This window comes from Rhipicephalus sanguineus, chromosome 7, assembly GCF_013339695.2.
Source record: "Rhipicephalus sanguineus isolate Rsan-2018 chromosome 7, BIME_Rsan_1.4, whole genome shotgun sequence".
Taxonomy (NCBI): domain Eukaryota; kingdom Metazoa; phylum Arthropoda; class Arachnida; order Ixodida; family Ixodidae; genus Rhipicephalus; species Rhipicephalus sanguineus.
In genome coordinates this window covers 7410186-7432715 of record NC_051182.1, presented here as the reverse complement: position 1 = coordinate 7432715, position 22530 = coordinate 7410186, and the positions used below count along the sequence as shown (strand labels likewise).

General features: G+C 46.2%; 1 protein-coding gene across 1 annotated transcript; it reads right to left on the bottom strand.

Moving 5' to 3' along the window:
• Positions 1-4622: 4622 nt before the first annotated feature.
• On the bottom strand, positions 4623-5591 carry LOC125759289 (uncharacterized). Its single transcript, XM_049417701.1, has one exon. It carries the CDS (start codon positions 5211-5213, stop codon positions 4623-4625), a length of 591 nt encoding a protein of 196 aa, XP_049273658.1. The 5' UTR covers positions 5214-5591.
• Positions 5592-22530: the final 16939 nt, after the last annotated feature.

Sequence of the window (22530 nt, the reverse complement as noted above, 5' to 3'; positions counted from 1 at the left end):
GACATGTCGCCGGCTCTGTCGACAGATAATTTGTCGACGAAATGATCGAGGCATCCACGAATTCCAACAGCTCTACAATACCACATACTTTACTACACATGGACCCCTCGTCACCACGATCACGACCGGATCCTATAACAAATCATGACCAGCTGCTGGTGCTCACTGATCATGGTGATGATGCCCTTGTTCAAGAAATGTCAAGAACTTCTTGCACACATGCACACGGGTTCGTGAAACGTGCGTACGTTCTCGGGACACGTATAAGCACTACTTATCAGCTTACCGCTTCTGGTTTTGGTAATACCCACGTTGCCATTGGCAGCGTTACCCAACCGTAAACAACTGGTTATATAACACATATGCGGTTCTTCAACATGTGTGCGTATAAAATATATACAAATCTTTAGCGTCATTTTGTAACGTGTCGCTCAGTAAAAAAAGTTATGCCACAGTCACATACCCGCCACATGCTTCGCATAACATTGACTCCCACGGTACGTGGGATCTGCCTAATTTTTTTGTACTAATAACTGAAATAATCTTGAATCTTGAAAACGAATATCTGTGGTGCCTTTCTGCCATGCAAAAATAATCGTGATCTGGTTTGCATGCGCTTCCCTTGAAAACTCGGTGCTTGTCACAGTGCTATAGAAAATTCTATGCCAAGCGGATAACAAATGCTTTTTCGTGACATGGACATACGGGGAACATGGCGACAACGCAAGGAAATCATGCGACAGATGACGAATTTTGTTGAGCAGCAGCAATGACACCCTGAAAGCACAATCTTTTCCTTCGACTGAGTTTGGGATTTTTTAGATTATTTTCAGTATTTTAAGAGCATTATCACAATATTTTGCTGCTGAGTGCGACCGATAGCAAGGTCACTCTTCACCCGATAACCATGCAGTGTATTTGCTGCTACCGCTAGACACAAGATCACCTTTAATAACACTTTGCTGTCAGAGCATTGTTTTGCATGTCTCTGTATTTTCATGTAGCGCGATATTGTAATTCGCGTTTTTCCCCCTCCACGTCATAGGCGACCGTGTTCTGCCACACCCTCTTTCTATCGCAGCAAATGAATGGAAAGACGACATGAAACTCTGGCCCTCCCTGCAGGAAAACCACATTACGTATTACCTCCTCAAAACAAAAGCCTGTGACCTGGAGGACGTCCAAGCCATCAAGAGCTAGACTCGTATAACTACGTCGTAAGCGGGAAAGTGGGTCAGCACCTCATATTCCAGGCTGACAAAGATACATGTTTCATAAAAGGGAGAGTCTCCCCGTCACAAGCAGACTCTGGCCGGCCATACGATACATGGGTTTGCGTAGGCAATGACTGCCGCATCTTAAGCGGGTCATGCTCCTGCAAGGTTGGATTGACGACCGTGTGTAGCCACGTTGGTAAGTGCAGTCAATGGCTTTTTAGCACTCACCTCTGTTCCTAAAATTACTTAAACAGTTTTTCACATAGCTGCAATTTATTAACTATAAAGCCTCAGATGCATAATCGAACCCAAATAGTGACAGTCGGCGTCACTGAGAGCGATGAAAAAAGTTCTAGGTATGGCTTAGTATTGAAAACACCAATAGACAGGGGAGCCGAGGGAAAGCCTCAGCGACAAATTTCTTATGCTGAAAGCACTACGTCAAGAAAGTACAGTGCGAGAAAGAGGCCTGCCGATGTGAGAGCGCAACTTTGACTGGGGAGCACTGACATCATCGACTGAGATGATGACGTCAGTGCACGGTTTTCGTGTCAATTTGAGTCGTCTCAGGCAAACGCACAAGGCAAATGCCTTTAAATAGCCTAATAATATAATCTTTGCGAGCTGTAGATCATATATAATATATATACGCTGCACGCAACCACACTGCAAACCTCAACCACTTCATAACTCTCCCACGGAGTAACGAATTCATCATAGCCACAGGTCTCCTTTAATCCACAACATAGGTCGGCAAAATTATTGGAGCTCACTCACTCACTTCAAAAATGTATTTTGCTCTGAAAACTCGCTCGATGTCAGACTCACCAAAGTTTTCCTCAACCAGACTCACTCGGACTCTGCAAACATTTTCTCAACCGGACTCACTCGTACTCAAACTCACCAACATTTTTCTCAGCCGGACTCACTCAGACTCACGGCTTGACCTGAGTCTGAGTGAGTCGACTCATGAGTTCGCTGGCGTAAAGTCAGCTTTCCCGATCATGGAGTACATGCTCTTTAATGCCAATAACATACATAATCTGTGCTCTACGATGTGCATTTTGATCTTGTACCTGGAAGTAGAAGTTATTAGTGGTTGCAGTCCTATGAGGACGTTTTTATGAAATATAAGACTCACACGAGATATTTCGATCAAGAACGTACCGTGAAAATTTGTGAGGTGGAGGGCATGACACCCCTACTCCCCGCTAACTCGCGCCTATGATCAATAAACATTGATGTGGCGTACGAACGCTTGTGCGTTGAAGTATGCGTGGATAGATCTGAGAGTAAACGTAAGCCGACATAATGGTGATAGTAATGTAGATAGGTGAGCAGATAGGATCATAGACCGGCAACTGAAGGTGGAGCTCACTCAGACTCATTCAAGAAATATATTTTGCGCTTAGGGCTCACTCGGATTCAGACTCACCAATATTTTCCTCAACCGGACTCACTCGGACTCAGACTCACTAAAATTTTCCTCAGCCACTCAAACTCACACTCCCCAACATATTGCTCACACAGACTCACTCAGACCCAGACTCATGGCTCGATCCGAGTCTGAGTGAGTTGACTTATGAGTGAGTTTGCCGACCTATGATCCACAACTTGATTTGGTTTTATCTCTTTTCTGATGCAACGTGCAGTCCTGTGGAAGATAGAATTCGCCAGCCGAGAGGGCCTGACTGGAGAAAGCTGCACTTAGAGAAGTGCCAAGTGGAACCAGGGCACAAAAAGAAATGTTACGCCAGCACAAATAGGTGTTATGGATTTTACACTGCGAAAGGAATTCAGAGACCTGCAGCATGAAGGGCAGAAGGTTAATGCAAAACGCTATGAGACTCATGAGCAGTATGTGAGAGAGATGCAGCAGTCCGTTATAGCACCGCTTCTCGACATAAAGGGAAGTCTACTGCACCAGACTGTAACTGCAAAAATGTCACCTAGTGTGCATGCTAAAACTAAGCTTAGAGGAAATGTAGCGGAGCTCACTCACGGTCCACATGACGACGACGACCTGTTGGCATGTGATGTGTGCGCAGAATTTTACGGCAAATGGGTAAGAATTAAAGAACCTGTGAGGTTAAATCTTATGCAGCTTACATGCCAACTGACCGGAAGGCTTTGGAAAGCGAGCCGTAAGCTGCGCCTCACAGCTTCAAATGTGTCAAAAGTGCCACGAAAAAAAAGAAACTCCGCCAGAAAATTTCGTGAAATCATGCCTCTTCAGTCAGTTTAGGGGAAACAATGCAACGAGTCATGGCCAAAGGTTCGAGCCTGTTGCCAGGCAGATGTTTGAGCGTCATACTGGTATTCATGTTGAACGTTGTGGCACAGTAGTTAGCGCCACCCACCCGTTTCTGTCAGCGAGCCCAGATGGCTTAGTTGGTACAGATGGCATCTTAGAAATCAAGTGCCCACTTGTAGATGACTGCCTGCAGCTTCTTGAATCCAACAAGTATGATGTCAAAAAAGATTCAAACGGAGCATACTACCTTGATAAAAAAGGAAAAAACTGGCTACTATTACCAAGTCCAGTTTATAATATTCTGCACAGAGCGCACGCACTGTTATTTCTTTGTCTGGTCAGCTATGAACTTTATTAAAGTTGAAGTGCCTTTTGACGGATATTTTGTATGCTTTCACATTTCAAGGCTGTCAGAATTTTACTTCAGGCACTACTTGCCAAGGCTTGTTGATGCTGTTCACAGCAACACCTTAGACATATCTGAATATAAGGATTTTGTACTAGCAAAAGACGCTGCAGTGTGCACTGTGTAAAATTGAATTTTTATTTTTGCAATGGTTTTTCAATAAAGCATACAATAAAAATTCTGCTTGACACAGTTCTGTTTATGTAAGCAAATATCGCTGCAGCAAGCGGTGCATGCAACCATGTTTAAAGCATGCAAATTTTACCTCAAGCACTTAGAGGTGTAGCTGAGGTTGAATTAAAAAAAGAGAGAGAGAGAGTTCGCGAGGACTTTCGCACGCTTCAGTCACCACATGTTTGTAATGCTTGATATCATGTGCTGCATATGGAACACAATGGGTAAAACACAGTGTTACTGAATCTAGTGTCCTTTCGCAGCATCCAAAATATATACATGGTCCATTATAAAAGTAATGCACATTTTCTGGGAAAAATAGATTTAGTTATGATTGCACTTTCGCATGCCAAAGGGTAATTGTGTCTTGCATGTGGTCCGCTTAATTCTCACTTTCCTCTTTATCTTTTTCAATCGAGTCAGCAATAAGTGGTCCTTTCAGATTGCACAAACCGGCACACACCAGAACAATGCTGTTCATCAACTTCTTGTGGTGTATTGGCAATGAGTGCTTCAGAATTCTGTATACTTTAATTCTATTGATGGCACGTTCAACGTGAATTCGCAGGTTTTAGATCCTTCTCGAAGGAGTTGCCTCTCGTTCACTGAACTGAAGCTTGCCTTTTGAGAAGGCTGGCATGTTGAGCTTCACGCCCTTTCTCTTCATGGAATCACTCAGACTAAAGCCCCTGTCTGCCATGATTACATGACCTTCAGTCAAGTTGTCAACAAGTCCAGACTCTTCAACAATAAATTTGTCTGAAGCTCGTCCACCGTATGCGTTTGATACAAACATTACAAAACCACTTGGTGCAATTGCCACGAGGAATTTAACCGTGTTACAATCCTTGTATGGGCTGTATGTCTGCCCTCTTGGATAAAGTTTCTTAGGCCGCTGCATGTAGACTTCCATGCAGTCTATGATGCAGGTGGTGTCGGCATACTGACTTTCAGAAAATTGCCTTGGCATTGTTGCCAAAATTGTTTCAATTGGCAGCCACACGACGACATTCCTCATAATGCCATCTAGAATTCCAATCATTCTGCGAAATATTTTACCCGTGTGCGCCACAGATGTGCCAAACCTCAGTGCTAAGTCAAAATACAAAAGCCCTAAGCGAAGTCTCATGAGTGTTAACAATACCTGGTCCTCAATGGTCATGTTTCCACAAACTTGACCACACCGAGTCACTGTTGTGACCAGTTTCCAAAAGCCATCTAGTCCAAGCCCGGTCTAAAAGTTGCAGGTTGCCTCAGAGAGACCTTCGGAAAGTGGTCTTGGCATGGTTTGGGTTCCTGAGCACTGGAATGTGGTTTCTTTAGCTGCATATGAATGCTCGATTTGTGTGATCGAATAGGGGTCTTCCTAATGAACTCCCACACGGCGAACCTCTGTTTCTGCTTGGCAACTCTTGTGCTGCTTCTCGTTTTCTTTTTCCTCTTGCATCGAAGCAGGGCTACGTAAGCTGAGATCAAGGACGCCATTTTCACACTTGTCAGGGTCTGTTGAACTTTCCTGCATCTCTTCTGTCGTGTCCCACGTAGAACTTGGTGTAGTAGATGGAACATGCTGTGTGGCCTGCATAAATAAAAACAAAACACGCACAGGAGATATTAGGTGGTCATGCTCTCAAACATGTGCTTAGCAATGCATTTTTCCTTCATGCCATGACAATCGTTGTTTATGCCATATTCAGGTGAGTTGAATTACGTTTTAATGGGAAAGCTCGACTATTTGAATCATAGGCTAAGAGTAAGGGCTCGGCACCCCCCTCCCCCTTTCGCCCTTCGGATGGCCTCATGAGGGGCAGGGCCGGTCCGGAAAGTCTGTAATACCCCTGTCACACGGGCACCCGCTAACTCCGTGTAACTCCCTCGTCGTTACGTCAACGGAGATGCGGTCCGTGTCACACGGTCTCCCTTACGCCAAGGAAGTTAAACGGGACGTTTCGCAAAGGGAGTTCGGCGATCTCCATTAGCGGCCGAATGGAGTACTCTCGTCCCCAGTAATCTGTAGTTACGGAAAAAACCGCATACACAAAACAGCCGCAGTCAACACAATAATGAATTTTATTAATTTTGAAAGATATTTCACTGCCTAATCCATTCATAACGTGCGTTTAAAGAAAAGAAATACGCATATAAGTGCACATACTCTCTGCACCATGCGTCGAGAAAAATCGTCGTGCCGCCATTTTAAATAAGTGTCTCCGAGTCCGTGTGCATCGTCTTGTTTACGTCTGTGCATCTCGTTCCCTTCTTATTGCGCTGCCCTTCATTCTACTTCAACACTACCAATAGTCATAACAGTGAGTGACGCGGGTTTTCTTCCTTCTTCGTCGACGCCGGCACTCGTGCTGGCAGTACATGCGGACTGTTGTGGGAGCCATACGCAGCAAAGGCTTCGTGGACTGGACGTTAGACCTGTGCTCAACCGAAATTGGAAAGGACAACGTGATCTGGGTGGTAGCGCAACTTCAAAGAGCTCGGCGACAACTTGCAGCGTGTTTGACAATCGGTACGCGTAGAAAAGCCGCGTACCAAAACAAGCGTACAGTGTTGCCAGCACTCCTGTCAAAATTACTGCCAACATACTTGCAGGTACACGTTTATGTGATAAAGAAAAAAAAATTGTATCGGTGTGATTAATTTATTCTTTTATAATCACACATACCATTGAGAATGTTTTCAGCGTGGTTACACGCGAAATCTTGCATGCAGACGTAGGTGCAGCAGCGCCTAATGGACCCCTTGCGGCTTCTGCCCGAAGCTCGTAAAACTGCCGTGTGACATGGGCACAACTCCATTTCCGTCGAACTCCCTCATGGAGTTTTACATTGATGGAGTTCAACGAAGTTCGGTGGTGGCCGTGTGACAGGGGTATAAGAGCATGTGTCTTTGGTCCCCGTTCATTGACAACGGACTGTTGGCAGTCCTGTCTGGCAGCTATTCAGAGGGGGCTGCCTGTTTATGCCCACTTCTTTTTTTATATCAGGCTTTTAAAAGGCCCCTCACCAGGTAACATAACGAATTTTAGTAAGACGCTGGAAGTTGTTGCGTGCCCAGTGAAGAGCATTATGCCGCAAGAATTTTTCAAATTGATGCATTTTGAGCTGAGAGAGAGTGGTTCGTGAAAAAGATGAAAAGGGGCGCTATTTTCTGCCTCCCGTCGTGGGGGCACGGCTCAGCGCCTTTAGGAATGGGGAAGGGGAATTATAGATGATAGAAGAAAGGAAGATAGAAGGAGTGATTAGCGTGGCAAGAGTGTCTTGTCAACGAAGGCGGGAGCACGAAGCCAAGGGGCTCGTCTATAAGGTGGCGAGGTCCGCAGAAGCCGCAAACTCGAGGAAGGCTCGCAGGGCTTGTAGCTTTGACCGTGCGGGAAAGAGAAAGTCCTCCACCGTTGTCGCAGGGAGACCGAGCAGGCGATAGCGGTGCGCCATCAAGCGTCGTTCAGCGGCCAGGGCAGAGCAGGCGCAAATTATATGTTCGAAAGTTTCGTCGTCGCCGCATCTGCGGCACGGAGCTGAGAAAACGAATATTTTGAAGCGGCGCAAAACCATGATGCGAGGAGGTGAATTTCAAACCCTTGCCTCTTTACCCGCGTGGCCTTCGCAAGCCAAATCCCTTCCTTGCCCCCTTCGGCACGCGAGCCGGAAGATCACATGACGCTTACGCATGAACACGTCATACACACGCAAGTTCACGAGCCCATGACGCGCCCGAACCAGCCCGAGCCCCCGAGACGCGAGCGGTGTTGTGTCGGCGTTCTCTCGGCAAGCTATGCCGAATGTGCTCACGCCGATCACTGTGAAAGCTGGCACGAGACTGTACTGGCACGAGACTAGCGGTATCATCAGCCAGTGCCGCATGTACATTTCGTTAGACGCGGTAGAATAAACTGGACTATCAGTGCTTGAACGCGGTGGAAAATTACTTTCGTTTCCAGGGCTGGCGTCTGCTCGACGCGCAAACCGCGAGAACACGAATGCATGCGAAACGGATGCCCATTAGTTTCGCATCTCGCTGGAATTCACAGAAAAAAAAAAGAAAAAATTTGGTAGATCCCACGCGTTGAGGGAATCAGCAGTCAGCGAGTACGTCTATGCTTTATTTTATGGCTTTGAGCCAAGTGTTACGAGGTAGATCGATGTGTTATGGTAAGTGTAGTAGCACAGTGCAGATCGTGGGTTAACCAGGCACGTCGACAACACTGGCGTTTAAAGGACAACTTATGATGCGACGTAACGTCAGGCCTCACGTTTGAGTGCATACGTCAGTATTATCAAACCTACATGCACTTTATGGTGCAATCATGTGAATGTCACACGTAACTTTCGTTAATGTATTCCTCCGGGGTCGAGCAATGCTTCAATATAGCTTCCTGAAGCACAGGAATGCAAACGTAATGTTTATTAGACTGCTATGAAAGCGGAGCCAACACTGGAACCACCGACGTTTTAAACTGATATGACGACTGTATCGTAGGAGTACGTATGTTGTGTTTATTGCTTTCTTGTAAAATTAGATAGCCAGCACCGCAACCACAATTGACGTTGCATCGAGATTGCGCCCTCGTAGGCTGTTTTTAACGCGGTAGCGTTAAAGAGCTCGTATCCCAGAAATTCCGCCGTCGGCGTCGGCACCGTTGGTTGTGAGCGAAAAATCATCATCTTGTCCGTGACCGAAAAATCGAAAAAGCTGCAAATAAAATAAATAATAAAAATATTGGGTTCGAGTGAGAATCGAACCCAGGCCGTCTGCGTGGCGAGCAGGTGTTCTACCACACAGCCACGCCTCTGCTTGGAGCTGCACTAAAAGTAACTTTCATGCTTCCCAAAAATACGCGTCCTGTATACAGGTGTCACAGTACGAGATGCAATGTCGCAGTAATATTGCGTGGTACAAGCGTACATTGCCATCGGGCGTCACACCATGTCATTATCATAACGACTTTGTGGTTTAAAGACAGCCACCCATTACAGAAGGCACATTACTGCGCGTATTCCTTTAAGACCACGTAGTGGGTGCATCGCAACTTCGAAAAAGTTTCTCGCGCATAACTGCCCCTGGTTTAAAGCATGCTACCCATTACATAAGGCACACACCTTAGTGCGCGCATTCTGGTAAACACTCGTAGTGTTCAAAGTGCGCACTAGGGGCAGGATATCCCTATCGCGTTCACCTCTTAAAGGCGAAGCTTAAGCGTCCCCCCAATTTTGTAGTTGTAGTTACGCGAGATCGGATACAAAACAGTTAGCTGCCAGCCTCACTTCGTGTAACACTATAATTTGTGGCTATCGCATTGATCGCTTCGCAACTGCGGTGAAACTGACTTTTTTTTTTGTTATTGAGGTAACAATTGGGATCCATGCCTTGCCAATACAGCCCATTGATTATCAAGTATGTGTGAAAGACTTAGGGAGGGGGGAAGAGGGTCCTGCCAAGATCCCGCCAAAATGCCCCGGCACAGCATTGTGCACATTATTTCGTACTCAGTCACGCAGACAATGATTGTCATTTGCCGCTCTTGCTAAAATATCTCTTTCCAGAGCTGAGTGGGTCGAGTATGCAACTGAAACTGCACAGAATTTTAACGAGTCCGTTTTGCAGAAAATCCGGCGTCGGCGTCGGTGTCGATGTCGTTGGTTGAGAGCGAAAAATCACCATCTTGTCCGTGGTCCAAAATCGAAAAAGATGCAAATAAAATAAATAAAAATCTGCGGTTTCGAGTGAGAGTCGAACCTAGGCTGTCTGTGTGGCACGCATGTGTCCTACCACAGAGCTACGACAGTTCTTGAAACTGCTTCGGAAAAAAAAAAACACTATATGAATGTCATGTAGTGGAAGGAGTCTCCTTAACGCATGTAATATTGCGTGGCAGAACTGTAGAATCGCGCCAGGCGTCAAAACTAGTGAATTGCGCAACGAGTGGGTGTTTTAGAGGCCTACCCGTTACAAAGCGCTCAGACATATTTAATCATCCTCAGCTGCAAGAGCATCCCTAAAGTGAGCCGCTGCATAGGTTCGCGTGTTGCCTTACAGTGGGCCCCTCGCTGATTCGCAAAAGGAATAATTATGGCGTAGTGGACACTTAACAACTGTACTTGCAGTAGGCATTCTAGGATACATTTAAACGGCCAACGTTACGCGCACAGTCGTTGGTTCCCTTACGGCACGGTCGAGGAATGCACCGAGAATCGAAGCTAGGCTAGCAATTGAGAAGGTGATGCGCAAGGGGGCCCGATTACGCTACCGCGTTCTACTCTTGAAGGCGAAGCTCAAGCGTCCTCAATGTTTTAGGGGCGAAGCTCCTTAAGGCGGCACCCGTTCGTCCCTCGTCGTGCTCGTAGTAGTGAGTAACAAGTCTTACGCTTTGACCTCCAAGGTGGTGCCGGTGGGAGATTTCTCCTGTGCGTTGTTGAACAATAAAAAATTCGCAGCGTGCGCGTTAACTAAAAGCCGAATTCTTCTGTCTCTCATTCCCCATTAGCAGCCATTGGCATGTTCCAGTAGGAAACGTTAGTAGAAGTAGAAGTGTAAGTGTTAGCTAAAAGCCGACTTCTTCTGTCTCTCATTGCCATTAGCAGCCATTGTTTACCTCCAAGGTAGTGCCTGGTGAGATTTCTCCTGTGCGTGATTAAACAATAAAAATTTTGTTCAAAACGCCGTTGATTGATGAAATAAACCAACGAAAGACGCCAGATGTTTTGTAAAAGCAGAACGAAAGAACGCCAGATGTTTTTCTTAAAGTGTATTAGTAGTACTTGTATGTAGCCACCTCGCCCGATCGTCAACGGGCGAGGTGGACCGGCAACGGCGCGAGGACCCTGCCGTACGAGAGTTAAATCACACTAAAAGACATACTTTGCGGGCGATACACTCTAGTGAGCTTTCAACTTTTCGTCTTAATGTACATGATAAAGAAATTATTTCTACGAAAAACGCAAGGCACACCTTGAGCAATATGTTTGGTTTTGGGACGCTAAATGGAACCATGAGGCGATGCGAAGCCGGAGCACTTGCACGATCGCGTTCCGTTGGCTTTCGTTGGGCATGCTACCGACCTCGCGTCGTGGAACGCGCTTCCTGTCTTCCCTCTAGCCTTGCCTTTAATTCGCACAGGGCGAGCGGGGAATGCGGTCGCTCTTGGCGCTCTTTCGCTCGGGAGCGGACTTCTTCCTTGCATTTCACCGATCACAAGTGATAATGAAGGGACCACGTAAACCAACAGTACAATAAAAGTTTGATGTTTAATATATACACGATGTTTCACACTCTTTATAATATGTACTGGGCGCATTTCACGGAAGAGTTTCACGGTTTACAGATGATTCCCTCCGTAGCTTCGCCCCACTCATCATCATTCACCCCGTGGATATGCTGTGATTTTTTTTCAAAACCAGTTTATAGACCTGGCGTGGCTCTGTGGTAGAATAACTGATTGCCACGCACAATCTTGCTTGGGTTAGATTCCTTCTGGGATTCTAATTTTTATTCTTTCTATTCCGTCGGGTCCACGCTGCCGATATCGGTTTTTCTTAATGCTCTCGCATCGGAATTACCAATGTCTGTTCTCGCGATTCCTGCGTAGATATAAACTGTCAATCACCTGTGGCGCATACCCGTACACCGCGGCCCGTGGTAAACGGGTATGTGCCACACGTGTCTGGAGGAAAGGGTTTGACGACGTACGCGACAGGATTTTCACGTTATTCATGTCATGACCCGACAGTCATATTCGTCAAGTCCTCTTACCCTCCCATGCCAATTTCGGTCCACATCAAGTTAAGGATGCGATCATGAGAGCACCCAGACGTAGGCGGCTAGATAGATAGATACGTAGATAGAAACGCTCAAAGTGGCAAAGGTTCGTTAAGAAATGCTTCGCATTTAAAGCCCGCAAGCACTGCATTTGTGTTTCTCAATAGCTTTCTCAAATTTCATTAATCTACTAAAGCAATTAATAGACCGATCTCACCAGATTATTTGCGCATGCGCGAGTTTCCGACAGCGGCACTGCCGCCATCTTAGTTGGAGTACTCTGAGCGCTGCTGGTGCGGCTGCTTGCTGCGTGCTTCAGGTATATTGTCGTTTGGCATCAATCCTCGGCACAGAAGACAATTGAACGCTGTGTTAAACTGTGTCCGGACCTCTCATGTATGTTATTTCACTTCAGGTTACACTGCATATCCTAGCTTTAAGAGAAAAAAAACAGTAGACAACGTTTACATGTCACCAGGTCGGTCTCGTCGTGTTGATGGGCGCGCGTCGCTTCGCTGAATATGTATTAGTTCAAAAAAAAAAATAAATAAAGACGAGAAATCATGTTCCTGTCGTCATCAGAGCAAAAATCTTTAGTGAACGTCAGCACGAGAGCGATACAAGTTGCACTGTGCGGAAAATAACTTGCCCAAACGTAGAGCTATCCGCGACTACGAAGACGAAAAAAAAAAAAACCCGATGGGACGAAAAAAAAAAAAAATCACAGCATATCCACGGGGTGAATGATGATGAGTGGGGCGAAGCTACGGAGGGAATCATCTGTAAACCGTGAAACTCTTCCGTGAAATGCGCCCAGTACATAATATAAAGAGTGTGAAACATCGTGTTTACATTAAACATCAAACTTTTATTGTACTGTTGGTTTACGTGGTCCCTTCATTATCACTTGTGATCGGTGAAATGCAAGGAAGAAGTCCGCTCCCCAGCGAAAGAGCGCCAAGAGCGACCGCATTCCCCGCTCACCCTGTGCGAATTAAAGGCAAGGCTAGAGGGAAGACAGGACGCGCGTTCCACGACGCGAGGTCGGTAGCATGCCCAACGAAAGCCAACGGAACGCGATCGTGCAAGTGCTCCGGCTTCGCATCGCCTCATGGTTCCATTTAGCGTCCCAAAACCAAACATATTGCTCAAGGTGTGCCTTGCGTTTTTCGTAGAAATAATTTCTTTATCATGTACATTAAGACGAAAAGTTGAAAGCTCACTAGAGTGTATCGCCCGCAAAGTATGTCTTTTAGTGTGATTTAACTCTCGTACGGCAGGGTCCTCGCGCCGTTGCCGGTCCACCTCGCCCGTTGACGATCGGGCGAGGTGGACTACTACTACTACTACACTTTAAGAAAAACATCTGGCGTTCTTTCGTTCTGCTTTTACAAAACATCTGGCGTCTTTCGTTGGTTTATTTCATCAATCAACGGCGTTTTGAACAAAATTTTTATTGTTTAATCACGCACAGGAGAAATCTCACCAGGCACTACCTTGGAGGTAAACAATGGCTGCTAATGGGAATGAGAGACAGAAGAAGTCGGCTTTTAGCTAACACTTACACTTCTACTTCTACTAACGTTTCCTACTGGAACATGCCAATGGCTGCTAATGGGGAATGAGAGACAGAAGAATTCGGCTTTTAGTTAACGCGCACGCTGCGAATTTTTTTTTTGTTCAACAACGCGCAGGAGAAATCTCCCACCGGCACCACCTTGGAGGTCAAAGCGTAAGACTTGTTACTCACTACTACGAGCACGACGACTACGAGGGACGAACGGGTGCCGCCTTAAGGAGCTTCGCCCCTAAAGAAAGCTTTTTGCGCTTCTTTTTTGTCCAAGCAGTACTTTCAATGCACGTACACTGTGTTGTCAGTGCAGGACTTCGAGCACAGTGATGCGTTAAACGTGATTGAATATGAGACGGTCGCCGTGAAGTAGGTTAGAAGCGCGCCCGCGGGGCGACGACTGGCCGCATGCCGTTTGCAAAAGTTTAACGTCACGGAAATCTTATGAACGGCAAAATATTTCCTGCTGCACAAGGGATAAGTGAGTCAGTAAGAGGTTTTGGTGACACACACAATGTGGCGGATGAGCAGTAGCCCGCTCAGGCCGGCGGCGGCAGCCTCAGCTGATTGCTCAGCGCCGATATCGTCGCTAGGCCTATAGTGCTTCGAAGCTGCAATGATAGGTATGTATACGTACGTTAAGAGCCGCCTACGCTTATATAAGAAGCTAAGCTTTGCTACCGCTGTTGCTGCTTTATGCTGCGTTCGCGATAATATCACATTTTGAAAAGAATAGGGAAATCCCGGCGGCGAAGTTGGCTGCGATGCCGGCACGGTCGAATTTTCGCCGTGCACTCCATGGCGCGAGCTGTAAACATAAGTTTGGCTTGTATCACAGGTATCGTTCACACTAGACACTTCACAGTCGTGATCGCTTTTGAAGAGAGGTCGGTTTAGGTGTCGCTATATATTTAAGCGATCTATGTTTTGCCCGGAAAACACGTTGTATCCAACCTACACTCTAAGCACGGTAACGTTTACTAAAGGTGCACATTTTCACAAATTTGTGTACTTATAAAATAGAAGTTATCTAGTAACCTTTAGTACCCGTTCACAGTATCGAGCATTCTCACGTAAAAATAGAGGTTACGTTGTACAGTACACGGTATACTGTTTACACAAAACGGCTTGCAGGAGATTTTATACGGCCACATCACGTAAAAATAGAGGTTACGTTGTACAGTACACGGTATACTGTTTACACAAAACGGCTTGCAGGAGATTTTATACGGCCACCGCTCTGCGCCTCTTCTTTCCTTCGCTCTTCTTTCTTCGACGCATTCCAGGAGGTTACGCTCATCACATGCTTGGATCAGCCAGTTGTGCCACAGCAACGGAAGCACAGCCTTCCACTCTTTCGCACTTCGTGCTGCGCATGCCTCGTGTTTTTTCCGCGCTTCCTTGTGCGGTTTTAATACACCATCCATACACGTACGCTAAGAAATGCGAACCTTTGCGGAAGGTGTCACATGGAAGGTGCTTCTCGGAACACACGCGATGGCGCATTGTAATAAATCAAGTGCATGACTGCTTATAGAACGTGACAATTGCGGTGACCGAGGCCAAACGCGTCGCCTTCGCTCATTAGAAGAGGCAGCTAACAAAACATTCGCATATTCGAGGCGACTTGGAGTTAGCATGCACTACAGCAATGATGAACCACGATTATTATTAAAATGTGGTCGACCCGTCAATATCAGTGAAGACCAGAGATTTTATAACAGTATCATGGTATACGTGTCAGGCCATCCTCTCTTGGTCCAACTTCTATGCAGTTTAAGCATGGCTGGCGTGATTATAACACTTCAATTATTTTTCTGCTGCTCGTACATTTTCATTGACTGTGTGATTCGTGCTTGTCAAACTGTGTCTTATCCGATAATAAATACCAGCCGTCTATTTGTTATAGGGCTATTTGCCATTTTGTTCACCTTCAAATATGGGATCAGCATTGGAAACGTGGATACTGACAAAATTGGAAGTTGACAAAGCAGGGAAGCTGATGAAGGCGGTAAAGAAGTGCGCGGAGAATTAACACTGCTCCTCACGGCGTAGAGTACATTCAAAATTGATATACAGATCACTCGCCATACGCCATGTTAAGTCAGTTTTACGTACTTCTCGCAAAACCCAAAGAGATGTCTGAAATCATCGCGTAATAAGTAGCTGGCTGGTACGTTTGTGCATATTATATACGAATGCTGAATGATATTATCAGAAAAACACGCAGTAAATGCAAATGTATGCATACGCAAAACATACAATAATACCAAGAGCGCATATCAAGAGCTGGAACGCGGTTTTCTCGAGAGATGCAAATTGTAATGCTTAAGCATCTACGTAATTGGATCAAGAGAGGATACTTGTCTGATACACATGGCACAACTCATGATTAAGAATATCTGTCAATCACCTGCTCTTCTTAATTATCGTTTTAGTGGCAGATCGCATTTGAACGACGCGATGCTTGTGGGCGAAGGTGTGACGTTATGATGCATGCAAGCTCTAAGCCAACTCCAAAGGAAATTGTTTTGTGTTTTTTCTTGCGATTAGGGAAGCGTACATCTCTTGCCACGGACACCGAAACTGTCGTGCTCTAAGCGGACATGCATGTACCAGAATTATTGCAAAGCTCCAGCGTGTGTATTCAGGACAGGGCAGGCCATATGACACCGCCGTGAAAGTTCTCAATACTCTGTGTACATATTTGTACGCTGCATAATAAAGCCGCAGAAAGAAGTACAAAAGATTAGGCGGGCACAGAAAGAAGCCCTAAAGGAAAAGCCACGCTTCTCTTGCTAGACGACACTTGGCTGGGCCGATCATGCGTGTAGCGAGTGGTCCGAAATGTGTCGCAGAAAGAAGATCGAAAGAAAAAAGAGGCACATACCCTTTGTTAGGCGACATCTGGGTGGGTGGGCCACGGGTAGAGCTGTTATACTGAGTGGAGCCCCCTGCAAATAATACGTGATCAGCGTCGTGCTTCTCCTTAAGTACACTAGTGTGTGCGGCATACCATAAATGCTGGTACTGCAGGACAGCTGAAACCCAGAGGGCAGCCAAAAAGAGGGTGATTGTCAGTCCTTTACTTTTGTTGCTCGGGTTGCGCGTGCTCACAAGAAATTTTCTGAAGAAAAAAAAAAACATGCACCATTCGAAAAGAATTCATATTTCATTGCTTTATACCTCCAAAGCAGAATACATCAAAGTTTATTGATTTATTGCTTCAGGGACTTGTCTAGCTGATAGAAGACCGCAGGTATTCAAAGCGTTTCTTCTTGTTTTCGCCTGTGGTTGGTACCAATTTACAGGAGCAGGTGGTCAGGATCTGCAGCCAAACCCTCTCTTGCTGCACGCACCATCATGTTTCATCAGTCAATATGTCAGTTGCTGATTCCGCAATCTCCTCGCTGGACAGTCGATCCTAAAAGGAGAGGACCGTTATTTTGCACTATTCCAACGGTTACTGCCACTTTGCACACAACTGCCGATAGCACGTAATGTGAGACAGATACTCCACCCCCCCCCACCCCCCAAAAAAAGGGTGTTACTTGACCAATACATAAGCGTTCCTCAAATCTACTATCCTGTGCAATACGTTTATCGGAAAACAAAAATCTTATTTGAAAACGCACGTTAATCCCAAATGCAATTTACTTCTGTTTAGCACAAGAGTCAGCAATACAATAATGTAAGTAACAGTTTAGTAGCATAAACACGACAGCAGGTGATTAGAAACAGAAACATTGCAATTTACATTTTTCAGTGACCATACTTGGCATTTCACGTGGAGCTTGAATATGCTCGTACCTAATTGTTTTCCTCAAGGGGCATATTCCACTTGACAGTTCATAACCTCGGCTGCACCGAGCGTAAGGTATATCGGCGTCTGGAAGTTTCCAAGCTGCCTGATAGGAGATCATCCCAGCATGCCTTGGGCGGGATGTGTGCTGTAAACAGTTCCGACGCAACACATGTAATATGGCGGGAAAAAATCATTTGTGTTTCTACGTACCTTTAAACATTCCGGCTTTGACAGTTAAATCACATATATACTGATTCATTTTTTCTAACCACAATGACACGTTGCTTGCACCCTAGAACAGAACGAGAACACAAAAAAAGTTATCTCAGTGCCAGAGAACAAATTTTTATCGCCAAGGAACTAAGGACATCGAAAGACATACCAACCACACTGGCCATGTCCCCCTTTGAACTCCTACGTCGCACGATTGCTGGCATTCGTGCTATCTGAAAAATCGTTAAGCCACAGCGTATCGCTTATCGCGTAACATATTCTCAGCTGCCCCGTCTTGATAGCGAAGCAGTTAGACGTAATCGAGCGACGCAGAGCAAATACTGCCGGCAACAATGCGTAAAAGCATGACAATTTATTTTTCTGACTCGACCCAACTCTTACAGCAGCGTATGAGCATGCATTATCTGAATTTTGAATGCCGTACATTGTGATCTGTATGAGTGCAACTATGGAATGAAGATGACTTCAGCATATATTTGTGGTAAGGTTTCAAGTTAGGTCAAGACGCAGAAGTTTGAAGACTGACGGAAGCCCGTCTGGTTGGGTTGATACGTGTTGACGTTGAAAACCCGAGGCACTGAGCCGACTAAAGCAAAAAGCACACACACACATACACACACACACTCACGCGCACACACACACGCGCACACACATACACACACTCACGCGCGCACACACGCGAGCACACACGCGCACGAGCACACACGCGCGCACGAGCACACATGCACGCGCGAGCACACACACACACGCGCGCGCAAGAGCACACACGCGAGCAAACACACGCGCGCGCGCACACACACACACACGCGCGAGCACACACGCGAGCAAGCACACACACACGCGAGCACACACACACACACGCGAGTACACACGCACACGCGCGCACACAAACACACACGCACGCGCGAGCACACACACATGCGCGCACGAGCACACACACACGCGCGCACGAGCACACACGCGAGCAAACACACGCGCACGAGCACACACGCACGAGCGAGCGCAAACGCACACACGCGAGCACACACGAACACACGCGCGAGCGCGAGCACACACACACACGCACGCGCGAGCGCATACACAGACGCGCGCACGAGCACCCACGCACGCGCGAGCACACACACACACACGCGCACGAGCACACACGCACACGTACGCACTCACACACACGGAGTAGTCGGTATTAAGAGCGACTCGAGATAAAGACGTCGTGACAGTCATTTTTCTCTAGTGCGAGCACGTGCCTTCCCCCAGTCGATTACGTGTCCCCTGAAACGTGCTCAGCCAAAGCACTGGATTTAACAATCTATTTGTTTACGTCATAAACGTCCTTTTGTGTGTGTGTATTAAATGTTTACTTCGGTCGGCGCAGTGCCTCGGGTTTGCTACATTCAGCTACACACGGAAGGATGCTGTGATTTCCTTCAAGACACTTAAAACTACACTTAAAACGCACTCTTAACGCCATTTCATTGTCTTTCGTGTACTTAAAGCTTTATTCATTTCGGTAGCGCAAAACAATTTATAAAGACAAGAGAGGACACGTAGACAGGACGGGCGCTAGAGATCAACTGACTTTACTGCAAGGAAACACACAAAAACCCGTTGCACAGGCGCGACGCGCTACATCACTCTACGAGGGCTTTTCTTTTTAAATGTGTCTAATTTTCTTTGCGCTACCGAAATGAACACCAGTGATCACAACCAACTAGCCCGCATTACTGCCTTAAACCGTCACTCGTCCACCTAAAACTACCGCAGCCGAGTTTGAAGCATGGCGAAAGGTTGCGTATAGACGCCACGAAATATGTACCGGTGACAAGGACATGACAAATAGCCCAGACTGCCATTGACAGGAGCGAGTTACTGCGCACGCAGAGCTCGTCTGGGCAAAGCTGATCTGGGGCACTTCGTTTATGCCGCCTACAGTATTTCACACCGTGATTTCAGCCTTCATCGAGCGTGTTGAAGGTACCAAGACGGCGACAGCAAGAAGGGTTAAACTTCTTTCCTTCATCTCTTATCACATAAACGTGTATGATAACGAATGATCTTAGTCGGATGTTTGATAATATACGCCCAAACACTCACCTTGTAATGTCAAACGCAGAGAAAATACTGCCAATAACAATGCATTACATAAAAGTATGACACGATTTATTTAAAACATAAAAGCATGACACGACCCATCTCGTACAGAAGCGTAAGCATGAGCATGATTTCAGGTAAACACGCGACATAAGTACATATACACGAGCAAATAACGTACTGAAGAGAGAATATTGCTTACCTGCAAATCACATTTACTACTGTCTTCGGGCAACGTAACAAAGAATGCAACCCGCTCGACAATTGCCAGTCTCAAGCGAAGAATCAGCAATGCAGCTCGTCGCAACGGCCGCGCAGCCCACTGAACGTGCCCGTCGCAATGCCTCGTGGCTGATTTGCGGCGGATCGCGCACGTTAATGACTGTCCTTGCGTGCTGTATCACTAGTTACACGCCACTCACGTACACAACACGATTAGACCACGCACGTCAACAAAGCGCGGAGTGTAAAACCTGGATCAATCGATGAAACAAAGAGCAGCACTGCACAAACGCGACTTCAACAACCGCACCAACCGCCTCGCATTCGAATAATCTTCCCGGCATACACCTCAAGCTGTGCAAAGCCTAGGAGAGATGACGCCGTCCCTGGTTCGATAAAGTTGAAGCGGCGCCTCGAGGACGCCACATTTGTTACTCACCGCGAGCTCATACATCTCTCTACGCGGCCTCTCTACTGGAGCGGCTGTCCCACGCTGTTTTGTGAACTCAGCGGCATCTTTTTCTCCCGTGTTGGCGAATTGATGACGGTTAAGCGTGTTTGGTGCTATGTTGTCCCGTGACGTTTGCTGCACTTTACGATCCGTTAATTATAACGCGAAAAAAAAAAACAAAACAAACTAGACAACACGACAGCGAAATTCGAATAAATTGTATTGCGAGTCTCGGAAAAATATTTTTCTCGCGCCACGGGATGGTTCTTCGATCGCATCGTCAGTTTAATTTGGTCGGTTGTCGTGTGCTCACAGTACTTTATCTTGTCGCCATATGCGAAGCTTCCCGGAGGCAAATTAATTACTTCTGCGGCTTAAAAGCAAAATAGATATAAGAGCTACTTAATAAGTTGTTTAGCACAAACATTTGACCAACATACGATAGTTTTTCGTTCTTGTGCTTCTGCCGATGTCTGTGCAGATTATGTCACTTCATAAATTACGGGTTTTGGAAGCGGGCTCACCTTATTGAACTCCAGTTTTAGTTCATACCCCACCATCGCTTGCCTCAGTATGCCGCAATGTAAAATCGCTGCTACTGTGATTTGCTTTTCTGCTGTCAAGACTGTCAAGGCTGTCAAGACTGTTTAATTGATAAAGCCAGCCTTGAACAAGACAGATCGCGATGTGACACATTGATCAATAAACTTCCACTCCATAGTGTAGGTCCCCTGACGGATGAGTCATTGCGCTTATATAAGTTACAATCTAAAGGTTACAGTGCTGATCGCGGTGCTTTAGCTTTTAACTTGGCACGCTACTGTCGATGTAACCTTTATGAGAGAGGGAAATGAAGAAAACACAAAGATAAAATTGCTGTAACAGCCATGTAACTTATAAATTATAGGTTACATGTCTTTTTATGCTGTCCTAAACGTTACCGTGATTAGAGTGTATCACCGCTGGCGGCGATCGCCCCGACGAGGGGATCGAGTACACGTTGTATAAGTTTTGCTGTCGCTGATCGGCACATCAGTAGCGCAGAAAGCTTGTTATGACGCAATATATTGTTGCTAAATTACCATGCATTATCACAAACACGGTGAAGAATACGTTGAAAGTGCGCGGTAGTTACCGCTCCGTCCGACTTCGTTGACTGTCGCACACATTCCTGTCGGAGCTTGACAACCTTTGCAAACACGTAAAATCCGAGTCCTTTTGCTTCAGGCTGCTGTTGCAACATCTCAGCTTGCAGCACGTGAACCCAAGCATCGCGATTCATCTAAATACGGCCCCTAAAGCTCGATAATGCAGCTCGCCGATGCACCAGCTATATGCAGCTGAACGTACCGAGTACTCTAAGTACCGGCATGCACTGCGGCAGCGGTGGCGTAGTGCAACTCGCGGTGAGATCGGTCTATTACGCATGCTACACATGTCGCGTGAAACGTTTATCGCAGTGTCACGTGCTGCTGTGTGCTACGTCAGAGCACAAATGTCTACGTAGAGGAGCGACGTCAAAGCACTCATACCTACGTAGGGCGATTTTAATGATTTACGTCATCCCCTCTTTCATGGGGCGCGCGCCATCAAGAGGAAGGAGAGCGGCGTTCAGCTTGAAATTTGACCTCTTTCCGCGACGCGTAGCGTCGCAAAATTTCCTAGGCGTGATCGCGAGCCTCCAGAGCATGCATTGCGCTTGTGAGCTCAAAATGGTCAAACTTGGTGAGGGGCCCTTTAAATTTCGGATCATGGGCCCGAGACAAATCAAACCTTTAGTGGAAAATACTTCTCAGATGGATTTGTATCTGCATAATATACGTTGTGTTGACAAACAACTGAGGCAACCGCTTAAGCTATGACAAGTAACAGATTATTTAGCCGCGCGTAACTGAATTTCAGAACACGAGAATGCTACTGAGAATACAAAGCGATCCTGATACAGTCAGCCAGTAAATGCCTTCAAACTTGCTTGCCAATAAAAAAACGGTGGTGGGGGTAATCCGGCTGTCTACAGGTGGGCACCCGTCGACATGCCTGCATGCCTATGAAAGTGCTGAGAAAAGTGGTATGCATTTTTAATTTATCAGCAAAATGTTTTACTACCAGTTCAGTGACCGAACAGTAACGCTAATACTCATCCAGAAAGCAACCTTTGGCGGAAGGATTCGTAACCTCAGCTTCGCACAAGGTGTAGTGTAGTAAATGGTATTTGCTATACCACATGAAAATTTGGTACTCTTATATTCAATGCACTGGTATAAGCAAGGCTTCTTGTACCAGCATTAGCCTATGCTCTCTTGTCTGGTGCATGTTTTAACAAAGTAAGTAAAGAACGTCAATAA

Excerpts from the sequence above, each read along its gene's own strand:
- LOC125759289 (XM_049417701.1), bottom strand. The coding sequence starts at position 5,213 with ATGACCATTGAGGACCAGGTATTGTTAACACTCATGAGACTTCGCTTA.